Genomic DNA, 26,300 nt, shown 5'->3' with positions numbered 1-26,300 from the left:
CCTCAGTTAATTTCAGGTATGACTAAACCATGCTGTGAAATAGGGCTATTAGATGAACTCAGTGCAAGCTTTTGATGTATACTGTGTAATCCTTCATGTAGAATAGGGTAGCAGGCTAGCAGCACATTGCTGTGTAGTACCTATATGCTTGTTAATAAACAACAATTATGGACTAATTTAATAATATCAGGGCTAACTGCGTTAACTACTGCGCTATAGTTTCATTGCCAGTTACTAGTTTGTTTTCAGTGTTTAGAATTTCAATGTTACTACTAGAGGTGGAGGTGTGGAGGAACAATGGGGCGGGGATGTAGTTAATGTGGTGGCCCCGGAGAAGTCAGCCCAAGAGAGTGAACACGTGTGGTGGCCCCGGAGAAGTCAGCCCAAGAGAGTGAACACGTGTGGTGGCCCCGGAGAAGTCACCACAAGAGTGTGAACATGTGTGGTGGCCCCGGAGAAGTCAGCCCAAGAGAGTGAACACGTGTGGTGGGCCCGGAGAAGTCACCACAAGAGTGTGAACACGTGTGGTGGCCCCGGAGAAGTCACCACAAGAGTGTGAACACGTGTGGTGGCCCCGGAGAAGTCACCACAAGAGTGTGAACACGTGTGGTGGCCCCGGAGAAGTCACCACAAGAGTGTGAACACGTGTGGTGGGCCCGGAGAAGTCACCACAAGAGTGTGAACACGTGTGGTGGCCCCGGAGAAGTCAGCCCAAGAGAGTGAACACGTGTGGTGGGCCCGGAGAAGTCACCACAAGAGTGTGAACACGTGTGGTGGGCCCGGAGAAGTCACCACAAGAGTGTGAACACGTGTGGTGGCCGCCGCCACTCCCCCGTAAACTGACAGTGTAAATATGGCGACGGGGGGAAGTGAGCTTCATGCTAGTGTGCCGGGGAAACCTACGGGGCCTTACGCCGAGGGGGACTCCTCCGAGAGTGAGGGGGAAACTGAACCCGCAAAGTCTTTCCACAGGAGAATATCGACCAACAAGGAAATAAAATGTAGTGTAAGTAGAGTAAAGGCGGGTTGATGTGGTTGGGTGTGGGGCCGAGTCCGTGGTGGAGGGCCTCACTGGTGTGTGTGGAGGGCCTCACGGGGGCACCACTAAGGGCACACAGGCACCAGGATAGTGCCAGTAAGGTGTCCACACTCACATGTTAGGGCCAGGCACCACACACTCCTGTAGGACCACTGACGCACTCACCAACTCCCTCATACTCAAGTATTCACGAGTTAAAGTGTCGCTACCTGTAGGAGCGCTCCTCAACACTGGTGAAGTGAATTAAAGTGGTACACTGAGTGTGGCAGTATTGTGGCGTCTGTAATGTTGTTTAGTGGTGGTTGTCCTTTGACTAAGGTACAGCTGGGAGACTGGTGAAGGATGGTATATACCATGACCCGTCCGTCTCAGGTCTTCACAGGTCACGACACTTACTGGTGTCTTCTCTTATGATGGGTCACTCGTGGGTTACTCACTACAAACATACACTGGAAAACCAGTGTAAGGCGTCAGTACACATGTGCCATGTGCCTATGTTACTACCTGGACTTTACCTCATAGAAAGTAAGGGTAGCCTAAAATTATATCTTTAATTGTGCTATAAAACTGGTCCCCAAATTTTCACCACACATCACAAAAGACTACAGTACCGATAGTAATACAGTATTGAGATACAGTATTAACGCTTAGTAGCTCCCAAGGAACAAGCCACCAAACATTCGTTGTCAGATGCAATTGTCAAACCCCACATGATGCTGAACATTAGAGAGTTGTTGTTTTTATAGGAGTGTTGTCTAATAGCATTGAAACAGAGCACATATATATAATGTAGACTGCAATATATACATGGGTATACTGACATAATTTGTGTATAAATGGGGATAGTGTCTAGGTGTCTGTATACTGGCATCTAGTGAAGGACATTGTATATAGCTCTTTGTAGCCAACTAAGATCTTAAGTATTGATCTACATACTGTACTTAGTTGTGGTGTCACTTTTACATATAAACATCTTTCTATATATACCGGCAGCATTTCTGTAATGGTATTACAGTAGTTCTATTTTTGAAAACTGTATAACCTACAATAGTGTGCTGGGTGTGACAGGTTCAAGCATATATTTCCTTTTGCTGTTTTTCTATTTTCTAATTTCTTCTTCTGATTCTTCCCTCTGTTTCTCAAATACTGTATATCAATTTTACTACAGGATGTGAGCCATATTTCTTGACAGTGGGTCAACGTGTGCGATAATTTTGACATACACTGCCCTCTCACTAGTCCCTCTTGACCCCTCGTCTCTCGACCGCTTCCTCTGCCTCGCCTCTATTCCCTCTCGCTCTGCTTCTCCTCAGTGGGCGACTGGTAATTTCTGTATAAACATTATATAAATTAAGTAGCCTATGGCACACTTCCCATGTGTTGGCTTAGAAGTAAGTAATTATCAAAAGAAGGCACCAAACCGGGAAGGCGGCTATGTAATGTGTTGGCTTAGAAAGTTGGGGGTAAGGCTTGCCCCAAACATCTGTCTGGTCTACTATTTTGGACAGACAAATAAGGAGATATGATATTTTATAGATATAGATATGCAAGATTAAAATACCAGACATAAGCCTTAAGCCTGCCAGTGAATGCATAGTTTAAAATTTAGTGTCAAGTGGCAACATTGCAAGAAACCAATCATTAATTTCTGCAAGAAGCCGATCATTCCTTTTTACTAAAGGAAAGGGGTAAAATCCTGTAAGAGGATTAAACACAACTTGAAGAAACAACATTTTGTTTGTATGTGGGTTTAAAGATAATGTATTCACATATGGAGACAAGTAGCAAAATTACCATTCATTCCCTGCTCAAGGCCTGTATGGAGTACAAACTATCTTTTATTAGTTACAGTAGTGAGTAAAAAAACCTTAGTAATGCTTCAACTTGTATTTGAGTTTGGGAGAAAATATGAATTTACCCAAACATTTATTCTGTAAAACCAGTCATAACTGAAGTTGTTTATTGTACAATATTTAGTAAGAGTACCGTTTTAAATTGCGAGATAATAAATAAATTTAGAGTAACTGCATCATGTCAGCGCATATCTTATTGTATTCATTTATACAGTACAGGTTAATACCAATTCACCTGTTGGTATAGTCTTAAAATTTAAGGGTAGCCTAATATGCTTCACTGTTTAGATTTACTAATCATATAATAAATAATTGAGATTAAGCTCATAAAGAAAAATGTTCTTAAAAATGAAATTATGTAGTGTTTGTTTCATTCCAAATTTCTTTTTAATTTCAGGTATCTATCAAGGAAGGATTTTTAATGAAACAGACTTCATCATTTCAACGGTGGCGCAAAAGATATTTTAAACTTAAGGGACACAAGTTGTACTATGCAAAGGATACCAAGGTGAGTGCCTCTGTGTTTCCAGAAAAGTCTTAAGATAATACTATACATGAATGAATGAATTAACTCTGTTTCCCACTTTCATAAGGTGGGGGGAGGGGGGCCATCAACCTAGAGGTGTTGCTGTATTCCTGTACTTTATAGGGAAGAGGCAATATTTGCCTTGAAAAAGGTTATGGATATTAAATAAAATGTAATGCTAATTTTGTCTTATGCAGTGTATGTTTAATTATATTACCATTAGAAGTGCTTTTTGCATTTAAAGTTTTTGAAGTATTGAAATTGAAAATATTTTGAAATGCGATATTCTAATGCTTAGCTCTTAAAGTACTTCTGATGCCCTCAAGTGATAGATAGGGCCCAGTTCACCTATTGTTTGTGAGAGATTTAATGTGCCCAGTAATACAGTATTCAAAAGTTCTGAAGCTTTTATGTGGACATTACTCAACACTGGAGACCTCTGACAATGTGCCATATTGGAGAAACATCCTGAAAGCCTTGGTTTCCTTTCTGGGAAATGGGTGAAGTAATTGATACCACATAAGATGCATCACTATACATTTATCAATAGCCATGCTAGGAACTATTGACACCATGCAAAATTTCAAGGATTTGTGGCTCTGAAAGTTATTGGTGAAATAAAATGGAATCCATTAGAAATAGTTAACTTGAAAATTCTCTCTCAGAATTTGATGTTTTCGAAAATTCTTTACCTCACTAGTGCCAAAATAAAGTGATTAGACGTCTATATTTTTTCTATTTCACAATGAAATGCTCTAAAATAAAGGATTTTTTTTTATTCACACCAGAAAATTTACTCAACCCTCAAACTGTACACCTTAGATTAAGAGATTTCCCATCGGCATGTAAAAATTTTTTTTTAAACAAATTAATTACAGTGTATATATATTAAACAAGCTGGCACTACATTTTTAATAGTTTTACTGTAATTATAGTTTTTCCAAGTTTTGTGTTGTGTAACTACAAGAAAAATACAGAATTGATGCAACAGAGAAATAGTACTTTGTATAAGGCACAATGTTCTTACAGGCAGGTTATTGTTGATACAAAATTTGTGAAAATGGGGGGGGGGATAAGTTTAGTACTGTGCAGTGGAATTCTCATGTAATGGAATCAAACTTTTGATAGGATTCCAGACATGTGTTCTGTTCTGGTTTAGTAGGATTGTTGTCTTGGACTAAAATGTGGTCTGAAAAATAAACGGTACATGCTCCATATATATTTTTTTTAACAAAAAAAGGGGTTCTTGAACCCTTGAGGAGCCATATAATATGGCTCCCTTCTTAGCCATATCATTTGGCTCCTTCAAGTAAGATTTCACTGTCTTTGACATGGATTGCACTGTCAGGCAAGGATAGGGAAGGTTCAACATGCACAACAAAGACCAGTGAAGGTTACCTTCCAAGGAAGTCATCCAGAGAATATACTGGCAGAGAAGGGAAGTTGAGGAATGGGGGAAGATTCAGTCAGATGTTCATTGACCAGGACAAGAATTTGAAAAAAAAAAAATACTAAGGGCAGTAGAGAAAATGTATGGGAAAGGGAGTTAGGGGGGGGGAAATAAGATGCAAGGCCAGGGCAGGAGGAGGAAGATAATTGGTCACAAGAAGATAGTGTCTAATCAGACTGGTAAGGAAAAAGACCAAGGGAATGAATGTTTAACTACTGTATGTCAACATGCACAAATGCCACCCTTTGGAATGTGACTAACCCTAAATGAGAATCTACACCCTGGGAAGAAACTAAACAGTCATAGAAATTAGTTGTATAATAATTTGGTACACAAATGCTGATAGCATTACAAATAAAGGGACAGGGCTGTAAGAATGAGGATGCAGTTCTACCAACCAGTGTTGATACGGAGGCAAAACTGATGAGAATATTACATCCTTTATTACAAAGGATGCAGTATTCCTGAGACTGATGGATGCCTACTATTATTATAAAGAGGATACCAGGTATTAAGAAAGGATAAAGGGGTAGAGAGGAGTAGCTCAACTGATAAAAGTAGCACTGGAGCTTTAAAGATATAGTTTCTAGGGATAACCAACCAGAAGGTCTTCATACTAGGTATGATAACGGTGAATACCATGAAGATAGTAGGCGTTATTTACAACCCTCCATTAACTACAGGAAAGTAAAGGGAGGAGTATAATAAATGCAGTGAAACATGGCTGAAGATAATAAAAAAGGCAGCCATAATAGCAAGGAGTGTCAAAGCAAAGATCTTTATACTTGGTGATTTTAACCACAGGGAAATAGACTGGTCAACTAAAGATCTTCATGGTGGAGATCAAACATGGAGAGAAAGATTTGTGGACACTACAGACACACTGTGGCAGCACATCAAGTAGCTGACAAGAGAGGTAGTGATCTACCGGCTACCCTAGACCTGGTGTTTACCCAGAATGAAGAAAAGATAGAGAACTTAAAATGAATTGCCACTAGGAGCCAGTGACCATTGTTATGTTCAGTTACATTGTAGGACTGAAAGACTGTCAGAAATAGGATAGAGTATGAGAATACAGAAGAGGGGGGACTACAGGAATGTTAGTGTTCATCTACAGGGTGTTCAACTGAAGACTGAAATGGAAGGAAAAGTCAGCAAATGAGATGATGGAACTTGAATGCAAAGAAGCAACGAAACAGTTCGAGGCTCTTAGGAGGGAAGTGGACGAAAGGAGAATAGTAAGCCAGTGGTTCAACCGTGTAAGGAGGAAAAGACAGATTAATGGAAAAAGTATTGTCAGAGGCAATTAGGGAGGCATTTAAGAGGGCCAGAAATGAGAATATTAGAACCAGGAGGGCAGCAGAGTAGCAGTTTGAAAATGACATTGCATTGAAAGCCAAGAACCAACCCGAGCTGTTGCATAACCATATTCAGAGGGGGAAAAACAACAGTACAAAACAATGTAATCAGACTGCACAGATGGGGAGCTAATCCTGGAGAATGGCCATGAGGTATGTGAAGAACTAAAGAGGTTCCTAGAGGTATTCAAACAGGTACAAGATTGGTGTCTTAAGAACAGGTGACAACAGACAGCTAGAAATGGCCAGAATTGAAGTTAATGTAGAAGAGGTAAAGACACCTGCAGGAACTTGATTTAGCAAAAGCAGTAGGACCAGACATCACCATAGTTATTGAAGGAAGCTGTAGAGAGATCTTGTGTTATCCATTATCTATACCGTTCAACATTACAGTACACTAGTGATAGAAGAGCTTCATAAATCGGAAAGAGTAATGTAGTTCCAATATTCAAGGGGACAGATGTGAAGCACTAAACTATAGACCTGTGCCATTAACATGCATTCTGTGCAAAATGTAAAAATAGTTATGAAAAGGATTGTATGACACTTCTCAAATTCAAATAAGTTTATCGAGGTATAAATACACATAAAGGTACGAGGTAGCGCAAGCTATTCTCACCCCCTGCATATTAATGTTTTATTCTTGGAGAGCTATTCATGCTATTAATATTCTTGTAGCGTAAATCTTATATCAGCCATAACACAGCTTCGGAGATGGAAAGTCATGCCTAACAAACTTGAATTATATAATAGCCACCAAAATAAGACAAGAGAGGGAAGGATGGGTGAACTACATCATCTTAGACAGCCAGAAAGCTTTTGATACAGTTCCTCATCCAAGACCAATATAAGAGGAGGAGAAACAAGTAGGGATAGCAGGATAGGTACTGGACAGGAAATGAAGGGTCATAGTCAGAGGATAAGTCAGGCTAGAGACAAGTGGAAAATGGTGTTCCATAGGGTTCTGTCCAAGTACATTGCTCTCTCTAATTTATGTAAATGACCTTCCAGGAGTGAGCTCTTAAATGTTGATGTTTGCAGGTGAAGTAAAGTTAATGAGGAGAGTAAGAAGTGAAGAGGACTGCAAGAAGACCTTGATGATCAAGAGTGGGCAGATAAATGGCTGCTGGAATTCAAAATAAGTGTAAATTAATGAAAATGGGTAAGGGAGATAGGAGTCCTATTTAATTATGCCATAAAGGGAAGGCAATTATAAAAACCAATAAGAGAATGAGAAACCCATCCTCCTGTTTAGTTACAAAAATTACTGTTCACTATAGTACAAAGATTGACATGCTAAGCAATTAGATAGTTGAATTTTGTACTATTCACTTTATAAGAGTCCAAAAAAATGAAGCTAAAAAATAAATATTGAAAATAAATATTCCTAGGGATAATATAGCACACACATGTACTGTACTATATTAGGCCTAGGAAGGTTAGTTTAGTTTGTCTTTGCAAAATATAAAATCTTTTCCAGTTCGTCCAAATTCAGTAGTACTGATTTCTACTTTCTAATTGCATTGTACGGCGGTATATGTACTATGGCCCTCATCGCTACTACAAGTACATTTCAGTACTACCAAAACAAAAGGATGGGCTGGAATTGGGAGTAAGTTTGTATAACTTTTTGTTTGTGATGTTGGATTATTACTTAAAGTACTTTTCCCACAGTTGACTTTAAAAGTAATTGGATGGATAGCCAGTGATTTTTATATCTAAAATTTAGTATTACTGCACATTCACATCCACAATAATTCTAGAACAGTGCCCAACTCTTCCTTATATTTTAAAACTGTCAAATATTGTCAAGGCTTGGGGACTTGTTTGTTTTCTATTTACTGTACTTATTAACTACTCTCCTAGTAATTTTTTGATCACTTGTCGTCACTCCCCTCCATAAATTTGTCTGACTTCAGAAAAATGTTAAAGTTTCTAGTACTTTTTAGACGGAGATAAAAAATAACTACAGTATTTAAAGTACCTCCCATTTCTTCAGGCAAGATGATGGAAACTTCTGAATGGGTGGATCATTCTCCTCTACAGAGGGACGGAGGAACTGAACCCATGTTGGATGTACTGTTATGTCATTGACATGCTCCTCTGGGGTACGTCGGACTCTCCAGTCACAAATAATCACCACCAGCTTGCTGGCTCGAACCCAACAGATGAAGTTACTAGTTTATAATTTTGTCTTGTAACATTACATGGGTCCTGAATGCCAACCATGAAACGAAGGGTCCACTTTTGGCTTGTATGGGAGTTGTAACAAGCACCAAACCAGAAGCAGATGAAATAAAAGACTACAGGAGGTGACTGAAACCGTCCACAGAAGAGATGAGAATCCTATCGCCAGGATGAGGGGCTTGTGTGAGAGGTGCAGGAAATCTTTGAAGTCACATCAGAAAAGTAATGTAAGCAGTGTGTATAGCGGATAAATGGACTGAAGGAGTATAACTGGCTGGCCTGTCAGTGAGAGAACTCGACAAACGCCTCCAAAGAATACCTGGTCAACCAGGCTGTGATTTCATGCATCAGATTGCAAGCAGCCGCAAGGCTGTTGATCCCTGGAAGCTACACAAGGTAGGCCTTATGTAAAAGTACAAGGAACAGACTTTGTTGAGTTTTTTTTATAGTCCTGCAAGAGCTGGGAATTGCGACTGCAATCATGAATAATTCAAGGCTGAGCCTGAAGTGTTTCGGCAACTATATAAGCATCACTTCAAGACACTGGATCTAACAGAGGGGTCACCAATGGATGAGAAGCGTTGCAAAATGATGGATAAATCTAAGCCTGGTTCCAACTGAGAATGCAGTAGACAGTGAGCATTTGTTTAAAAATAGTAGTAAAATGCTGCACTCTTCCATATTGTAGTGGGCAAAGTTGCACCATCCTATACTGTTGTACTATGCTGGCCAGTATTAAAAAAAAAAAAAAAGTAAGGTCAACAGACCCTGGCCAGATTGCAAGAGTTTCCTTCACGAAGCAAAGTCTGAGTAGGAAGCCCAAGTGCCAGGGTAAGTGCCTAACAATCCCAAATTCAATCTTCTCAGGACACTCAAAAAAGGAAATCAAAGGAAACGTGTCGTAGAATTAAAAAAATATAAAACTCCTATACAGCAAAGGGCTGACCTGGCAGCTGACAGACTGGATCAAGCTAGCAGGTGACGACACAGATGGCTGTACACCTTGCACACCAAACTAACACCTGTGCCCCTGGAAAAAGTGTCAAAGAGCTAGGAGTGAAGTAGTGCATACTGTTATTGGACTCGGTCATAGTCTGAGAGTGCCAGAAAAGTCAGGAATAAGCAAAGACAGGTTAAAAAAAAAAAATGCACCCACCTGTCCGTACATACGTAAATAATTACAGTAATTATTAAAGGTAATTACACACAAAGCAAGTTTCAAGAATGAAATAGAGCAAATATACATTTATTTATAATCCCAGCCTGCTGATGGCTCCAGCCCAAAAATAACACACCAGGACATGAATCGGGGAGTATGAGTGACTCGTCCAAAATTCAGACTACATTAGTGTTTAATCTGAACCTGATCTAGAATTTGGGCTAGTTGGCCCTTTTTTATTTTTTAGCATTTTATCTCCACAGGTGTATATAATTGTATAGCATATGGTGAAACACACATTGCACATACAGTATTTAAACTATAATATATAATTGATGATTTTGTAATGAAAGGAAATAAATACAGTAACTGAATTATTTGCGTTTAGGTCATCCATGTTCTGGCTAATAACATTACTGTACCTGTAAACTGTTCTCAAACTCATTGGAATTTGAGCCTCTGAAAATGTTAAAATTTATCTTTACTACTTGAACTCTGAAGAATTTTTTCTGAAATGGTACATATTTAAATTTCATACTACTGTTCTCAGTCAACCTCCTCACTCCCCAGCCATGATCACTTTGCTACGTAAATTTTTCATTTTCGTCCATATTAATATAATTGTTCCTCAGACTTGTTCCAATCAAACTTCTCTTGCTGGTAATGTCTTGAGAGTGCACCTTTTGATGGCTCCCCAAAGCTACCCACCTGGATGGCTGCAAACCCACCCTGGTAGGGGGTGTAAAGCACTCTACCAGACCCTTGCGAATCACAAGCACCTACTGGCAACCAGGACCATGATCTGGCTTCGTCAATAGAGGCGGGGTTGTCTGGGGAAAACCACCAGAATAGAAGAACTCTCCAAATCATGCAACTTCATGGAAAACACTGATAACCCTGACAAGCTGTTTCACACTCGTCAGGCTCACTTGTTGGTTATCGACACTCGCCCACCACTAAATAGGACTCCCAGCTGGACTAACTAGCCACTCCCATCAGTCCTGCACATGGTGTCTAGTTATGACATACTGCTAAATGCTCTGCTGCCCTTTCCGGGTTAATTTTAAGCCAAGTGTTGGCTCTCCTAGGCTTTTGTCCTTCATGGCCATGTGTGTGTGTTCCCTTTTATGCTTCATGTGCATGTGTTTTGTAGCCACAATGCTATACAAGCCTTTAGTCTTGTTTATCTTTGCTACATGTAGCCAGAGTTGCTGCTGGTGTTTGTGTCTTTGGTCAGGGTTCTTTGTCCTTGAGGTTTAGGTACTTTCCCTTCAAGGGACTTCATTCCAGATAATGCATGGGCGTTAGATCCTCTGCGGAGTGCTCTACCTTTCTGGTGCTCTTCCTTGTGGCCTGGGTTGATCTCGTATTGCCAGATTCTGCACCTAGTCCCTGGTTGGTATTTATGACTCATTAGGGTTTGGTTTGGGGCTGTTCAGGTTGATAGCTCCAGGGAATTGCTGAAGGGACCCATTAGAAAAAGGCATCTAATTAAATTTAATGCTAGATTTTTGTTATCATTCACAAGCAAGTCAATATCTTAAGAAAAATAGATACAAATTTCCCGAGTATTGAGAGGTTGACTGCACGAGTACTGGACATGGTGAAACACTATACCTTACATACCTGGGACAGGTTTGCATTGTGTTAGTAGAACTGGGCTACTCAGAAACCATGCTACAAAACTAATTTTTAGTAGAGCACAATAAATTTATTGTTAATACTGTAGCAAGTATAATACACAGTGGCAACTTTGTTTACAAATTTAATCCAAGAGACGGTTCGTCCACAGAAAATTTGTAAACTGAAACCAATTTTTCCACAAAAAATAATGTAAATTGAATTAATCCATTCCACACTCCCAAAAATATTAAACTTAAAAATACACTTTATACCAAATACTACTCATATTTATTACTATACCTTGCCTTTATTGAGGACTTGTTGGCATATGAAGACAGTAAGGAGAGGAGTTAGTGTTTGGAAGGGGAGTCCCCTTCCATTATAACATCAGGCAGTGATGAAATTTCTTGGGTACACTCTCCTACGGTTTGCAAGAGTACCACTAGGACCTGGTTGTGGCTAACTGCTTGCTTGTTATTAAGAATATGTACACTTGTTTTTCCCTATATTTTAACACTTGTCTGTAGTGAGACATCACATTGTCAATAAAAAGGTTAACACAATGGCCTGCTACAGCTTTATCTGGCAAATCTTCAGCAAAACTTTGCAGTTCTTCCCATACTTCACACATTTTCTTAATTAGAAGTGATATTCTCTACTGCCTCATCCTCCCCTGAAGAAATTTCCTTGGCTGTGTCTTGTTGCTGCTCCTTGTGAAGGGCTATGAGTTCTTCACTGTCACTCCGTCAACTTCTCCACATTAGCACCATACAACTCCAAGCCCAATGTCAGGCCCAGAGAAATAATTTCCAGGGACATTTTTTCCAGTATGGCCTTGTATTATCTCAAACACTTGTTGTGGTAGGTATCCCTCACTCAACAAAATCTTTAAAATCTTTAACAAATCTTTCAGCTGCTGCTTTGTCAGAGTTGGCCGTCTTCCCATGCCTCACAACACTATGAATACCACTTAATTTTCGAAATTTCAAACCGTCTCCTGCTCACCTTAAATGCTTTCATATCATTTATGACCTTGATGTCATACGCTACCTATTTAAAACAAGTTAACTAAATCATTACATCTTCCCTTTCAGCATATTCCACTTCTCTAATGTGAGTTTCTAGCTTCCACCCATGACTTCTTGTCTTTGTCCTGCTCCTGTTCACACAAAAACATTAAAGTTCTGTCCACTTTGTGGAGCATGTTGTGATCATTTTGCCACTGCTCTGTGTTAGGTTTACTTCTCCGAACTTTAACTCGTAGTTCCTCGTGTTATGCTATTGTATGTTACGTTGCCCTCTTGTTATCCTGTTTATGTGGCTACTGTGATAGGCTTGGGGTTATGTCATTCCCCAAATGACTTTTCTCATGAAATTGCTTTACCATTTTTGTATTCTTTCCCCGAATTCTTTATTCCCGTTCTGAATCTCACCGCTTGTATTTGCTTGGATTAAAGTTGAGGGGCCACTTCTTATACCATCTTTGTAATTTTCAATGTTTAGTGTTCGTCAGTCCTTTTCCGATTCATCTCAGTTTTTTATTGTTGTAATATCTCAAACATGCAACCCGTTACTACCACTGAAATAACCGCGCAATCTCCGCTCCTTCTATAGTAATAACGGATGCTCTACTGAATATGTTAACACTCGGGCCGTCATACAGAGGACGTAAACCAGTAAACAAGGGAGGGAGAGAGAGAAACCTAGTGAGGGAGAGCGAGATAGAAAGAAATATTCGTAGTCACAGCCTTCGTACGAGTACCAAGTAACGCTGCCACCACCCTAAGTTACTGGACAGGGGACCGGAGCGAGATTCGTAGGCCTTGCAGATGGTATAAACCTACCAGGACAGGTGTAGGGGACAATTGAGTGGTACAAGAACCTGGCCTGTCACTAATAATCCTGATCACTTGGGAACTATAGAGTACACAAGAACAAAGCGGGACACATCCAATACTAACACAACAAGGGACGGATGGGGGGAGGAGTACTGGATAATTAAGGTCACTAAGTCAAAGGGGACGATAGGCCCAACATCACCAAGACAAGGAACCATTAATACACCTTTAATAACACTTGACAATATATGACTATTTGAAATTATTAAATAGACACTTCCCTAACTATTTTCCCTACCAGAGGCAAAGAGTACTGAATGAGGTGCTTTAGTTCAAGAGAGCCGTACTTGTATGGTGTTCCACGGTTCTCCTGGAGATGATGTTCCCTCCCCGAGTCCACTCACACCGTCCTACTGGGCTTCACCCACTCTACTGTTCTCTTTCTATGATCTCCTGCTCCCCAGCTGAACATGAGGGTTTGCATATGATGTGGAGGGGTAGATTATCATGACGGCATCAACTCTGACCTCCTCGTGACTGACCGTTGACCTGTCCCCATGGTTAACTTGTACAGAGGTAATTTTTTCCATTGTTTGCCACCACCTGACTGGCGCCGCGCCTATGGGTTGTTCATGCTCCACATGGCTTGTTCATGCTGTTATGATGTTCATGTTGTACTATTATGTACTGCTCTCTTGTTACATTGTCATCAAGCATTGACCTGCAGGATCCTACTTCATCAGTTATGTCACCTTACCTTACCTTGAGGTGCTTCCGGGGCTTAGCGTCCCCGCGGCCCGGTCGTCGACCAGGCTGTGACTACGAATATTTGTATCTGCAGCATTGAGCTATTAGCTCTTGGCCCCCTGCCTTTCTAACCAATATATTTTTCCTCTGTTATGTCTACTACATGTATTTCTCTTATATACGTACACACATACACACCCAGGAAGCAGCCTGTAGCTGCTGTAACTCCCCAGGTACCCATTTACTGCTAGATGAACAGGGGCATCATGGTGAAAAGCTCTGCCCATTTTTTTCTGCCTCTGATCGATCCCTGGACCCTAGAACTATGAATCTCGAGCGCTGTTCACTCAACCGTCAGGCCCCCACAGGCGTGTGTTAATGTGTGTGTGTGTGCCTGTCTTGTTGGAACTGGTGCAGGTCCCTCAAGTGCAACATGGTATCCTGGGGTTAAGGAGCTATAGAAGTGCTGTACCCACCTTAATTAGTCCCCTGGCAGTAGGCGGATGAGAGGGGCCAGTAATCCTAATGTAATCTGCCATCTTGCCTGTCTTTGATGTTGTTGCATCCGTCACTCCTCCTCTTTGCTGAACCAGGATGTGGATATATTGAACGGTGGGAGCAGTTAAGGGGGACAAGAGAGGAAATGGCAGGTTTGCTCAAGGGCTGAAGTGAAGGGTTCTATATAGGTTAGGGTGGATGGGTTACAGGACGACAGTTAAGGAGAATAGGTGTGTTAACAAGGACAGTAGTTAGTGATAAGTGGGATTGTAAGTGTAGCATCGGATAGCTGGACTTAAGTGTAGCATTGGGTAGTAGGTGGGAGTGTATGTGTAGCAAGGGATAGTAGGTCATCTTGAGACGATTTCGGAGCTTTTAGTGTCCCCGCGGCCCGGTCCTCGACCAGGCCTCCACCCCCAGGAAGCAGCCCGTGACAGCTGACTAACACCCAGGTACCCTATTTTACTGCTAGGTAACAGGGGCATAGGGTGAAAAACTGCCCATTGTTTCTCGCCGGCGCCTAGGATCGAACCCAGGATCACAAGTCCAGCGTGCTGTCCGCTCGGCCGACCGGCTCCCTTGCCCAGGTTATGCTCAGGTGAAGCAGCCAGGTTATGGTAAAGTCATTGAAGGAGTAAAAGATGGAAATACTTGTGGTGGTCACAACTGTATGACATATTAATGCTAGTAGTTGCAGTAATAGTAGACATAGCTGTTATAATGGTGTCATTGAAGTAGCAGTAATTGTATTAGCATGTATGATGGTTGTATTATATGAATAATGGTCACATATTTAGTAATAGTCATGGTTGCAGGTGTATGGGTAATGGTGGTAGTAGCAGCACTAGTAGTTTGTATAGTAACTTCATTGTGTATCAGTTGTTACAGTAGTGGTGGTTGTAGTTCAATCATTATTAATGGCTATTGTAGTTTCGGTTTTAGGGATTGCAATTGTAGTAGGGTTGTATTATTGTTAGTTGTGGTGGTCATAGCTGTAGTAGCATTAGTGATTGTAGCACGTAAGAATTGGTTGTAGTTTTGGCAACATTAGTGCTGATCATAGTTGTGGTAGCAATTGTAATTGTAGTTGTCATAGTGGGGGTTGTAGTGGTGGCATTAGTGGGGGTTGTGGTAGCAGCAGCATAGCGTTAACACCCATGACATTTGAAATAAAAAAATATACATTGTATCATTGGTAATTGTGGTTGGATGTATTGTAGTGGTAACGATTGTTATAGTAATGCGAGTAGGAACATTTATTGTGGTCGTAGTTGCAGTATCAATTGTGGTAGGTGAAGTAGTGGTTGTTAATGTGGTGTTGGGAGTGGTGGTGATAGTGAGAGGTGGTAGTGGACGAGTAAGTAATTATCAATAGAAGGCACCAATAGTGGACGAGTAGTGGTGACAGTAGGGGGTAAGAGGTGCGGGGTAGTGTGGAAGACTCGTCCAGCGAGGATCAATAAATGCGTGGGCGGCCATAGACCTGTTGAAGAGGGAAGGTGTGGAGGAGGCGGGAGGGGCAGGGTCGATAGTTACGGGGGAGAGGAAAATTGGGTAGTTAGGGAAAGGTAGGAAGGCTGGTACTTTGATAGGAGGGGGGGGGGGGGAGATAAGAGGGCTGGGAGGTTGGTATGGTGAGGGGAAGGCTGGTAAGGGAGGGAAGAGGGTGAAGGGCTGGTAGATGGGTAAGAGTAGGAGAGGCAAGGCACTGTGCGAATGGTAGCATCATGTGTGGTAATGAGTGGTTGGTGTGGATATTGGAGGAAATGACCAGAGATGAATGTGTTGGGGAGGTGAAGAGTTATCATTGGTGTACTCACCAAGTTGTGCTTGCGGGGGTTGAGCTTCGGCTCTTTGGTACCCTGTCTTAACAGTCAATTAACGGGTGTACAGATTCGAGCCAATTGGGCTTTTTCCATACCTACATTTTTAACTGTTTATGAAGTCTGCCTCCACATCACCTCTGAGGGTATTCCATTTGTTAACTACCTACCATGAATATTTTTTGTGGTGTCTGTCTTTAGGGTGTTAAGTACCTTTGTTAGTGTACCGCCTGTGTGATAGTTTCTTTATCTACTCCTGTCAATCCTTAGAAAGCTTTGTAGGTGGTAGTCTTATCTACTAATATTGGTCTTCCAGTGACGTGAGGTTTAATGCCAGTAGCCTTTCCTCGTAGACCATACCTCTCAGATCCGGAACTAGTTTGGTTGGGGCATACCTCTGAACTTTTTCAAACTGTGTTGTAATTGACTACACATGGACTCCACGCTGGAGGCCGCATTCGCCAGGATTGGTCTGACATATTATACAAGGTTCTCGATGATTCTTACCCAAGTTTCTAAAGGCAGTTTTTTTTGTTAGCCAACCTAGCATATGGCGCCGATGATATCCTTTTGATGTGGACTTTAAGTAGGATGTGTCCAGTACGCTAACCCCAGATCTTTCACTACCCGATTCTTGAAGTCCGGCTTCTTGCTCCCTTCACCTATTTTCATTACTTAACACTTGCTGGAGTTAAACTGTAGTAGCCATTTGTTGGACCATTCCTTCAGTTTGTCTAGGTAGTTTGATAGTCTCATTATCTTCCTCTGTCTTACCATATTAATCCTTGTTACGACCACTTTGGGCCAGTAACCGGGTTCTTGCTGTTATAACCTCTTCGTCTACATCCAACCCCAAGTCGGTGGGAAGGTCAAGAAACTGGCTGTGGTAAGTAGTAGTGCAAAGAATAAAAAGTGATAAACAATACACTATTACACCTTCACCACTGTATATATTATATTAAAGTATTACTACACGTACTTGTAAAGTGTCGCTATCACGCAGGACAATACATGGAGCGTGTTCATCTATCCCGGTGAACCCACTTTCCAGGTACACGTCCACACCTAATAGCAAACACTGCCGCGTTCACCTTCTTCAACATGGGCCAGTCCACACACACCATATCTTCACGACGTGTTGATACCTCATCTCCACTCTCCAGCTACACACTGGCAGAGAGTTTCAGCAACACACTGACGCGGCCCTCAAACACTCACATACAGGGGTAGCTAACACCCTGGCTAAAGGCTCTAGCAGCTCGCTAGAGACGTGGTGCGTTTCAGTGGCAGTCTCAGTCTCGCTAGTGGTGCGTCTCAACAGACGCACCACTGTCGTCGCATAACTCTTCCTGGCCAATCCCGAGTATGTTGGCCCATCCAACACTGCTATAACCGACGGTGGCTACTGTTCCCTCTCACAGCACCAAGTCAGGAGTTGTAGGACTGCCTAAGGTGAACTGCCCTCCTTGTCACAACCACCTCCTTACGTCATCTCTGTGAACATAAAACATCATTAACTAGATGGACAGTACACTGGGTGATCGTATGATAACACCCAGCCACCAGGGGATTGAAATTGTAACTTGTAGCCACAACCTAGATGGCGTTGATATCATTACGTAACCTACCAGAGGTCATCATCAACCTCACATTCTGACTGAGGCAGGAAACCGGAGCCTTTCACCAATACCACGCCACCACCAACAGATGGTACTGTCTGCGTAGGTAGCACCCAATACCAGGGAGTTGGAGTGCAGACCCATAGATGGCGCTGAAATCGCCACTCCATACTCCAGCGACGGTGTCGATACCGTAACAATCCTTCTCATAATTTTACTATTATCGTAGTTGGCTTGGGTGTGGGAGTTCTGATGATTAGTTACGGTGGTAGATCAATAAGAGGTCGGGGTTTAGGGAGGTGTAAGGGCGGTTGAGTGGTTGGCTTGGGAAGACGTGAGATGGTAGTTAAATGTGTGGGTAGTTGGGTGGTTGGGAGGGAGGTGTGATGTCTGGTGATTTGGCGAGTGGTCGCTTCAGGTGGCGGGGTCTGGTGATAAGGAGAGGTATGTGTGGTGGGAGTCCTGGTGAACAAGGAGGCGGGGCAAAATCCCAGTTCCAGAGTTAAAAACAACATGACAAAGGTAAATACAGCGGTGCAGGGGAAAAACACGAGGCAGGAATAAAAATAGAGGCAGCAAGCATAAAAAACAATAGACAAAGCGAGGAATTGGAGGGTGAACATTTGTTTGAGAACGAGGCTGTTGTGTGTTGGGGTGTGGGAACGTTTGTTTGGGGGCTTGTTTGCTCACTCGCTCTGTGCACTCGCCTGTTTGTGTCTGCACATGCACAATTAGAACATACACTTTGTACTCACCTAATTGTGCTTGCGGGGGTTGAGCTTTGGCTCTTTGGGCCCGCCTCTCAGCTGTTAATCAACTGGTGTACAGATTCCTGAGCCTACTGGGCTCTATCATATCTACATTTGAAACTGTGTATGGAGTCAGCCTCCACCACGTCTCTGTCTTATGCATTCCACCTGTTAACTACTCTGACAAGAGTATGTATGTGATCTGTAATGTTATGAGCAACTGAAAAACTAATACATATGTCGTACCTAGTAGCCAGAACGCACTTTTCAGCCTACTATGCAAGGTCCGATTTGCCTAATAAGCCAAGTTTTCATGAATTAATGTTTTTTCGACTACCTAACCTACCTAACTTTTTTGGCTACCTAACCTAACCTAACCTATAAACATAGGTTAGGTAGGGTTGGTTAGGTTCGGTCATATATCTACGTTAATTTTAACTCCAATAAAAAGAAATTGACCTCATACATAATGAAATGGGTAGCTTTATCATTTCATAAGAAAAAAATTAGAGAAAATATATTAATTCAGTAAAACTTGGCTTATTAGGCAAATCGGGCCTTGCATAGTTGGCTGAGAAGTGCGTTCTGGCTACTAGGTACTAGGTATATATATATATATATATATATATATATATATATATATACCTTTATTTATTTATTTTACTTAATGGGTATGACAATAAAAGACAGCCATCTTTAAAGGGGACTAATGAGATTAACTCTGAATATGCCTATGGCAGTCCCTTGCCACCCCATCAGTCACACTGCAAAGTTGGGAGAGTCCACCTCCAAACTTGTGTCTTCCAACACTGGAGAAACAGAAGTAATCTTTTATGATATCAATTCAATTTTTTTCTTGATACTAGTCATGTGTGTTGCTTATGCCTCTGGAGTGTTAGTCCCTGGCAAGAATCCTCAGTGAATCTCGCACCTTTGATGTCACTTGTTTTTGTTTAGTTTTGTTTGGCTTTTGTTTGACTTTCTATTTTAAATATTTCTAATGTTTTGTGGTCTAACAGCCCGTGTGAGTGGTGGGTCAAAGCCTAACTAGCGACTACCTACTGTTAATAATTACCCTTGACACAGTAATGGGTTGCTAGCCTAGTTTGAAGCGCGTGTCTTAAAAGCCTCCACACCATCGACCCAACACTTACTCCAGTGTGATGACCTTTTGTGTTTGTAACACTGTCATTTGAACACTCGAATTTAAAAGTGGGGTTAAAAAACTGTTTATACCGTTGTATGATTGTATTTTTGAACAGTACACTTTTTTACAGTGCATTTTTGGTGGGATTTACGGAAATTGGTGACACGCAGTATGGTGAAATGGGAAAAGGTTAATGCGACTCTTAATATAAAAGGTTGTATTAATTAAAAATTAATATGAGGTGAAATTTGTTTGGAGTGGCAGGATGTGTGACGGGGGAGATGCAATTTTGTAATTAGTTTATTTTTACTCATCGAGTTACCGGAGTTAGAATTTATTGGATAATTGCTACCAGTTAATGGGAGGTTATTGGTGGTTCCTGTTGGTGAGGGAAAGTTGGGGTTCTTGGTGGGGAGGAGGGGAAATGTTGAAATTGTGGAGGGGTGGTTCTTGTTGGGGAGAAGGGGGGGGGGGGGCTTGTACGTGGAATACCCCCCACAACAACTCTATTGATTGTCAATAGCTTTTAACCCACCTGCTGCTGGGCCATCACCCTCTATGCCACCTGTATGTGCCAGTGCTCTTTTGTTATTGTGGTAGAGTCCTAAGTGCCTTGTGGCTCTAGAGTATTTTTAACCATTCCCATCCTGTGGAGGCGGGAATCCAATCCTCGCTCTCTCTAATCTCTAGCAGATTTAATTCGGTCGAATTTTGCTGTGTGTCCAGTGATGGTGTTGTCTCTAATGGCCCGCCCTGACTGCTATTAACGAGCCCATTCGTATCGGTACTGTCTCCCTGAAACGGATTCCTTATTCGGGTTTCTACGCAGTCATAGTACAATCATTTGGAACGATGGATGGTTAGGTTTTCCGAATAACGAACTGCGTATTATTAGGTGTGACCTAATAATACGCAGTTCTAGGTGTGTCACACCTAATAATAATTAGGTGTGACACAATTTACGGGATCCAGTAAGTTCAGTTGAACTTCGGTTTCAACTCTTTTTACCCTGTCGTAGCTTAGTCGATTAAGGCAGTGTCTGGGATGCTCCCGGACGCAGGTTCGAATCCTCGTCACGGCCCCTGTGGACTTGTTGTGTAGGAGTGACCTAATAATACGGTGCGAGCGTAATGAGGAGTGGGAAGAGGCTCGACAAGAGAGCGTCGCGGCCCGCACGTGTTGACGCGTCACCACTTAATAAATCACCGCCCTGCTCCTCATTGTCCAAATTGCATTGTTCCACTTACGGTCGTCGCTTCCGCGTAGAATTTCCGGATTTTTAGGATAGTCGTAAGTCATTCTTTTCTTAGTGTGTGCGCGTGTCACTTACGGATAGAATGTTTGGTGAATCCCGTGTCCTATGGTGATCCGTGTCCTAGCCGCGGCTCGTCTGAAGTGGATGTCGTGTTTTCAGGGATTTTTATATAGTCTTTTTAGTCTATACTTTAGATTTTTATATAGTCTATACTTTATATAGTATAGTCTTCCTGGCGTGCTGCTTGCTATTGTTTATCACTTGCACGCCATAGTGCACCCTACTGTGCTGCTACACATGATATTGCACTACAGGGCATCACAGGATGCCACTGCGCACCACAACGCACCACAGGACGCCACTGCGCACCACAACGCACCACAGGACGCCACTGCGCACCACAACGCATCACAGGACGCCACTGCGCACCACAGTGAACAACAACAACACTCTCCAGCCAGCCAGAAGGAAGGAAAAACCTTTGTCCTAGAGACAGGGGTTAAAATTAGAGAGGACATATATAGAAGCAAATCAGTATGTCCAAAGGAGAGTGCAAGGTGCTCTGGGAAGGTGAAAGGATGCGGCTAATGCAGTTTACCCGAGATGACGGTTGTGGTAGGCGGGGGGGTTGTGGTAGGGGGGGTTGTGGTGGGGGGGGAGGCTGTGGTGGAGTCTGTGGTAAGTGTGTCATCTCTGATACAATATTATCATGATCGGTACAGCATCTCTAGTGTGAAAGGTTCTTGTTATCCAACCTGTCATTTTTCTTGCAGTTGTGACGGCTACTTTATTGTGTTCTCTGAATTTTGTCCATAGCGCGGGAGCTGGAACGTAACTTCATTAAATACCATAATATTTTGTGGCCCATTGAAAGACCTGTCTTACACCAGACTTGAGGTGTGCCGTGTCCTCTATGTTGTCTACTCGTAACAACCCTCGGGTCATCTGCAAGGGATGACATAGTACTATAGTTTGAGTCCTTGTCCATGTCCGATATGAGGATGAGAGAGAGAGTGGCGCTGCCCAATAAACTCGCCCCTCGGGGCAAAATTTAATTTTTTTTTTAAATTTAAAGTATATTGGAGTGCTACCACCACCATACGGCCACCCACAACAACCACGCCCTTCTCACTCCCACTCACATTTTCTAATTAAAAAAGGTAGTTTAATTTGCATTAATGATCTGAGAATATCCAGCCACTTGATGGTGTGTGTTGAATTTGCGCGCGCGTCCTCGCGGGGTAACTTACTCCCATGTGCGCTGAGGTATATAGCATCTTGTGGCTTGGTTTTAATGGTGTGTGTGTCTGTTTCCCTAGTGTTGGAGTTATTTCTCCCCACCACCTGATCTCCCCACCACCTGGTCTCCTAATACCATTGGCTTCCATCCCCGGGCGGGTCACACGCGATTGGGCAACGTTTTCTTTCATCTGATGCGACTGTTTACAGTACCAGTAGACAAGTACCCGAGAGTTAGACTGGATGTTAGTCAGGTTGTGGAAAGCATCCTGAGGAAGATCACTAATCGGCCTATGGCGAAACCACTATAAGCCTAACAGGCTTTTTTGCTTATTTGATGGGGAATAAGAAACAAGGGATTTGCAGGCGAGGTTTGCAGAAAAGTGCAGTTTGCAACATGAACAAGTTGAGGATGGTTGACCAAACTAGAGGTAATAAGAATATATGGCGGTGTATTAGAGTGTATGGCGTCACTATATGGAGCGTGAGGAGGAGAGAGCCAGGCACCTGATAGTGGGAGTACACTGTGGGCTTTACTGTGGACGGTGGTGGGAGTACACTGTGGACCAGGCTGCGGTACTCTAGACACAGTTAACCTAGCAGTAACTACGAGACACTAAGTACATGCATTAACCTCAACTTGTACAGTTCCATCTCAGTGTGATTCCCTTTCACTCTTGAGTACCAGCAATATATTGATCAAGATGTGTCCGTTAATGTGAATAACGAAGTTCTTGAAGAATTCCAGTTCATTCATTTCTCAGGTATTGCCTTGTTTGTGGTTATAGAGTAATAATAAAGATCCCCCTTGCTTGTAGTATGGTTCACCAACTGTACACCAGTTGCTTGACAGTTGTGAGCCGGGACCAAAGAGCTAGAGCTCAACCCCCGCAAGCACAAATAGGTTACACTATACAATATAAATAAATATAAATAAATAAATAAAAAATAAATAAATATTACAATATAAATAAACAACACTGACGGTGGTGACCTGGGGCTCTATGACACTGATGGTGGTGACCTGGGGCTCTATGACACTGACGGTGGTGACCTGGGGCTCTATGACACTGACGGTGGTGACCTGGGGCTCTATGACACTGATGGTGGTGACCTGGGGCTCTATGACACTGACGGTGGTGACCTGGGGCTCTATGACACTGACGGTGGTGACCTGGGGCTCTATGACACTGACGGTGGTGACCTGGGGCTCTATGACACTGACGGTGGTGACCTGGGGCTCTATGACACTGACGGTGGTGACCTCGGGCTCTATGACACTGACGGTGGTGACCTGGGGCTCTATGACACTGACGGTGGTGACCTGGGGCTCTATGACACTGACGGTGGTGACCTGGGGCTCTATGACACTGACGGTGGTGACCTGGGGCTCTATGACACTGACGGTGGTGACCTGGGGCTCTATGACACTGACGGTGGTGACCTGGGGCTCTATGACACTGACGGTGGTGACCTCGGGCTCTATGACACTGACGGTGGTGACCTGGGGCTCTATGACACTGACGGTGGTGACCTGGGGCTCTATGACACTGACGGTGGTGACCTGGGGCTCTATGACACTGACGGTGGTGACCTGGGGCTCTATGACACTGACGGTGGTGACCTGGGGCTCTATGACACTGACGGTGGTGACCTGGGGCTCTATGACACTGACGGTGGTGACCTGGGGCTCTATGACACTGACGGTGGTGACCTGGGGCTCTATGACACTGACGGTGGTGACCTGGGGCTCTATGACACTGACGGTGGTGACCTCGGGCTCTATGACACTGACGGTGGTGACCTGGGGCTCTATGACACTGACGGTGGTGACCTGGGGCTCTATGACACTGACGGTGGTGACCTGGGGCTCTATGACACTGACGGTGGTGACCTGGGGCTCTATGACACTGACGGTGGTGACCTGGGGCTCTATGACACTGACGGTGGTGACCTGGGGCTCTATGACACTGACGGTGGTGACCTGGGGCTCTATGACACTGACGGTGGTGACCTGGGGCTCTATGACACTGACGGTGGTGACCTGGGGCTCTATGACACTGATGGTGGTGACCTGGGGCTCTATGACACTGACGGTGGTGACCTGGGGCTCTATGACACTGACGGTGGTGACCTCGGGCTCTATGACACTGACGGTGGTGACCTGGGGCTCTATGACACTGACGGTGGTGACCTGGGGCTCTATGACACTGACGGTGGTGACCTGGGGCTCTATGACACTGATGGTGGTGACCTGGGGCTCTATGACACTGACGGTGGTGACCTGGGGCTCTATGACACTGACGGTGGTGACCTGGGGCTCTATGACACTGACGGTGGTGACCTGGGGCTCTATGACACTGATGGTGGTGACCTGGGGCTCTATGACACTGATGGTGGTGACCTGGGGCTCTATGACACTGATGGTGGTGACCTGGGGCTCTATGACACTGACGGTGGTGACCTGGGGCTCTATGACACTGACGGTGGTGACCTGGGGCTCTATGACACTGATGGTGGTGACCTGGGGCTCTATGACACTGATGGTGGTGACCTCGGGCTCTATGACACTGACGGTGGTGACCTGGGGCTCTATGACACTGATGGTGGTGACCTGGGGCTCTATGACACTGATGGTGGTGACCTGGGGCTCTATGACACTGATGGTGGTGACCTGGGGCTCTATGACACTGACGGTGGTGACCTTGGGCTCTATGACACTGATGGTGGTGACCTGGGGCTCTATGACACTGATGGTGGTGACCTGGGGCTCTATGACACTGACGGTGGTGACCTGGGGCTCTATGACACTGATGGTGGTGACCTGGGGCTCTATGACACTGACGGTGGTGACCTTGGGCTCTATGACACTGATGTTGGTGACCTGGGGCTCTATGACACTGATGGTGGTGACCTGGGGCTCTATGACACTGACGGTGGTGACCTGGGGCTCTATGACACTGATGGTGGTGACCTGGGGCTCTATGACACTGACGGTGGTGACCTTGGGCTCTATGACACTGATGGTGGTGACCTGGGGCTCTATGACACTGATGGTGGTGACCTCGGGCTCTATGACACTGATGGTGGTGACCTCGGGCTCTATGACACTGATGGTGGTGACCTCGGGCTCTATGACACTGATGGTGGTGACCTGGGGCTCTATGACACTGACGGTGGTGACCTGGGGCTCTATGACACTGATGGTGGTGACCTCGGGCTCTATGACACTGACGGTGGTGACCTGGGGCTCTATGACACTGATGGTGGTGACCTCGGGCTCTATGACACTGATGGTGGTGACCTCGGGCTCTATGACACTGACGGTGGTGACCTCGGGCTCTATGACACTGACGGTGGTGACCTCGGGCTCTATGACACTGACGGTGGTGACCTGGGGCTCTATGAGACTGACGGTGGTGACCTGGGGCTCTATGACACTGACGGTGGTGACCTGGGGCTCTATGACACTGACGGTGGTGACCTGGGGCTCTATGACACTGACGGTGGTGACCTGGGGCTCTATGACACTGACGGTGGTGACCTGGGGCTCTATGACACTGACGGTGGTGACCTGGGGCTTTATGACACTGATGGTGGTGACCTCGGGCTCTATGACACTGATGGTGGTGACCTCGGGCTCTATGACACTGACGGTGGTGACCTGGGGCTCTATGACACTGACGGTGGTGACCTCGGGCTCTATGACACTGACGGTGGTGACCTGGGGCTCTATGACACTGACGGTGGTGACCTCGGGCTCTATGACACTGACGGTGGTGACCTCGGGCTCTATGACACTGATGGTGGTGACCTCGGGCTCTATGACACTGACGGTGGTGACCTGGGGCTCTATGACACTGATGGTGGTGACCTCGGGCTCTATGACACTGATGGTGGTGACCTGGGGCTCTATGACACTGACGGTGGTGACCTCGGGCTCTATGACACTGACGGTGGTGACCTGGGGCTCTATGACACTGATGGTGGTGACCTGGGACTCTACAACACTGACGGTGGTGACCTCGGGCTTTATGACACTGATGGTGGTGACCTCGGGCTCTATGATACTGATGGTGGTGACCTGGGGCTCTATGACACTGACGGTGGTGACCTGGGGCTCTATGGCACTGACGGTGGTGACCTCGGGCTCTATGACACTGATGGTGGTGACCTCGGGCTCTATGACA

The 26,300-nt window shown here is 44.1% G+C and overlaps 1 protein-coding gene across 4 annotated transcripts in view; it reads left to right on the top strand.

The window, feature by feature from the left end:
- Positions 1–42: 42 nt before the first annotated feature.
- Positions 43–26,300, top strand: part of LOC123774185 (diacylglycerol kinase delta) — a 252,562-nt gene continuing 226,304 nt past the window's right edge. For 2 of the 4 annotated variants that reach the window (XM_045768342.2, XM_045768335.2), the window contains exons 1-2: positions 43–1,006; positions 3,290–3,400. In XM_045768342.2, coding sequence (XP_045624298.2) covers positions 854–1,006; positions 3,290–3,400 — 264 coding nt within the window. In that variant the 5' untranslated portion in view covers positions 43–853. The other 2 variants (XM_045768355.2, XM_045768351.2) reach the window with 2 other exon arrangements.

This window comes from Procambarus clarkii, chromosome 10 (assembly GCF_040958095.1).
Source record: "Procambarus clarkii isolate CNS0578487 chromosome 10, FALCON_Pclarkii_2.0, whole genome shotgun sequence".
Classification (NCBI taxonomy): Eukaryota; Metazoa; Arthropoda; class Malacostraca; order Decapoda; family Cambaridae; genus Procambarus; species Procambarus clarkii.
The sequence above is the reverse complement of the archived record's forward strand: the minus strand, read 5'-3'. Positions and strand labels throughout refer to the sequence as shown.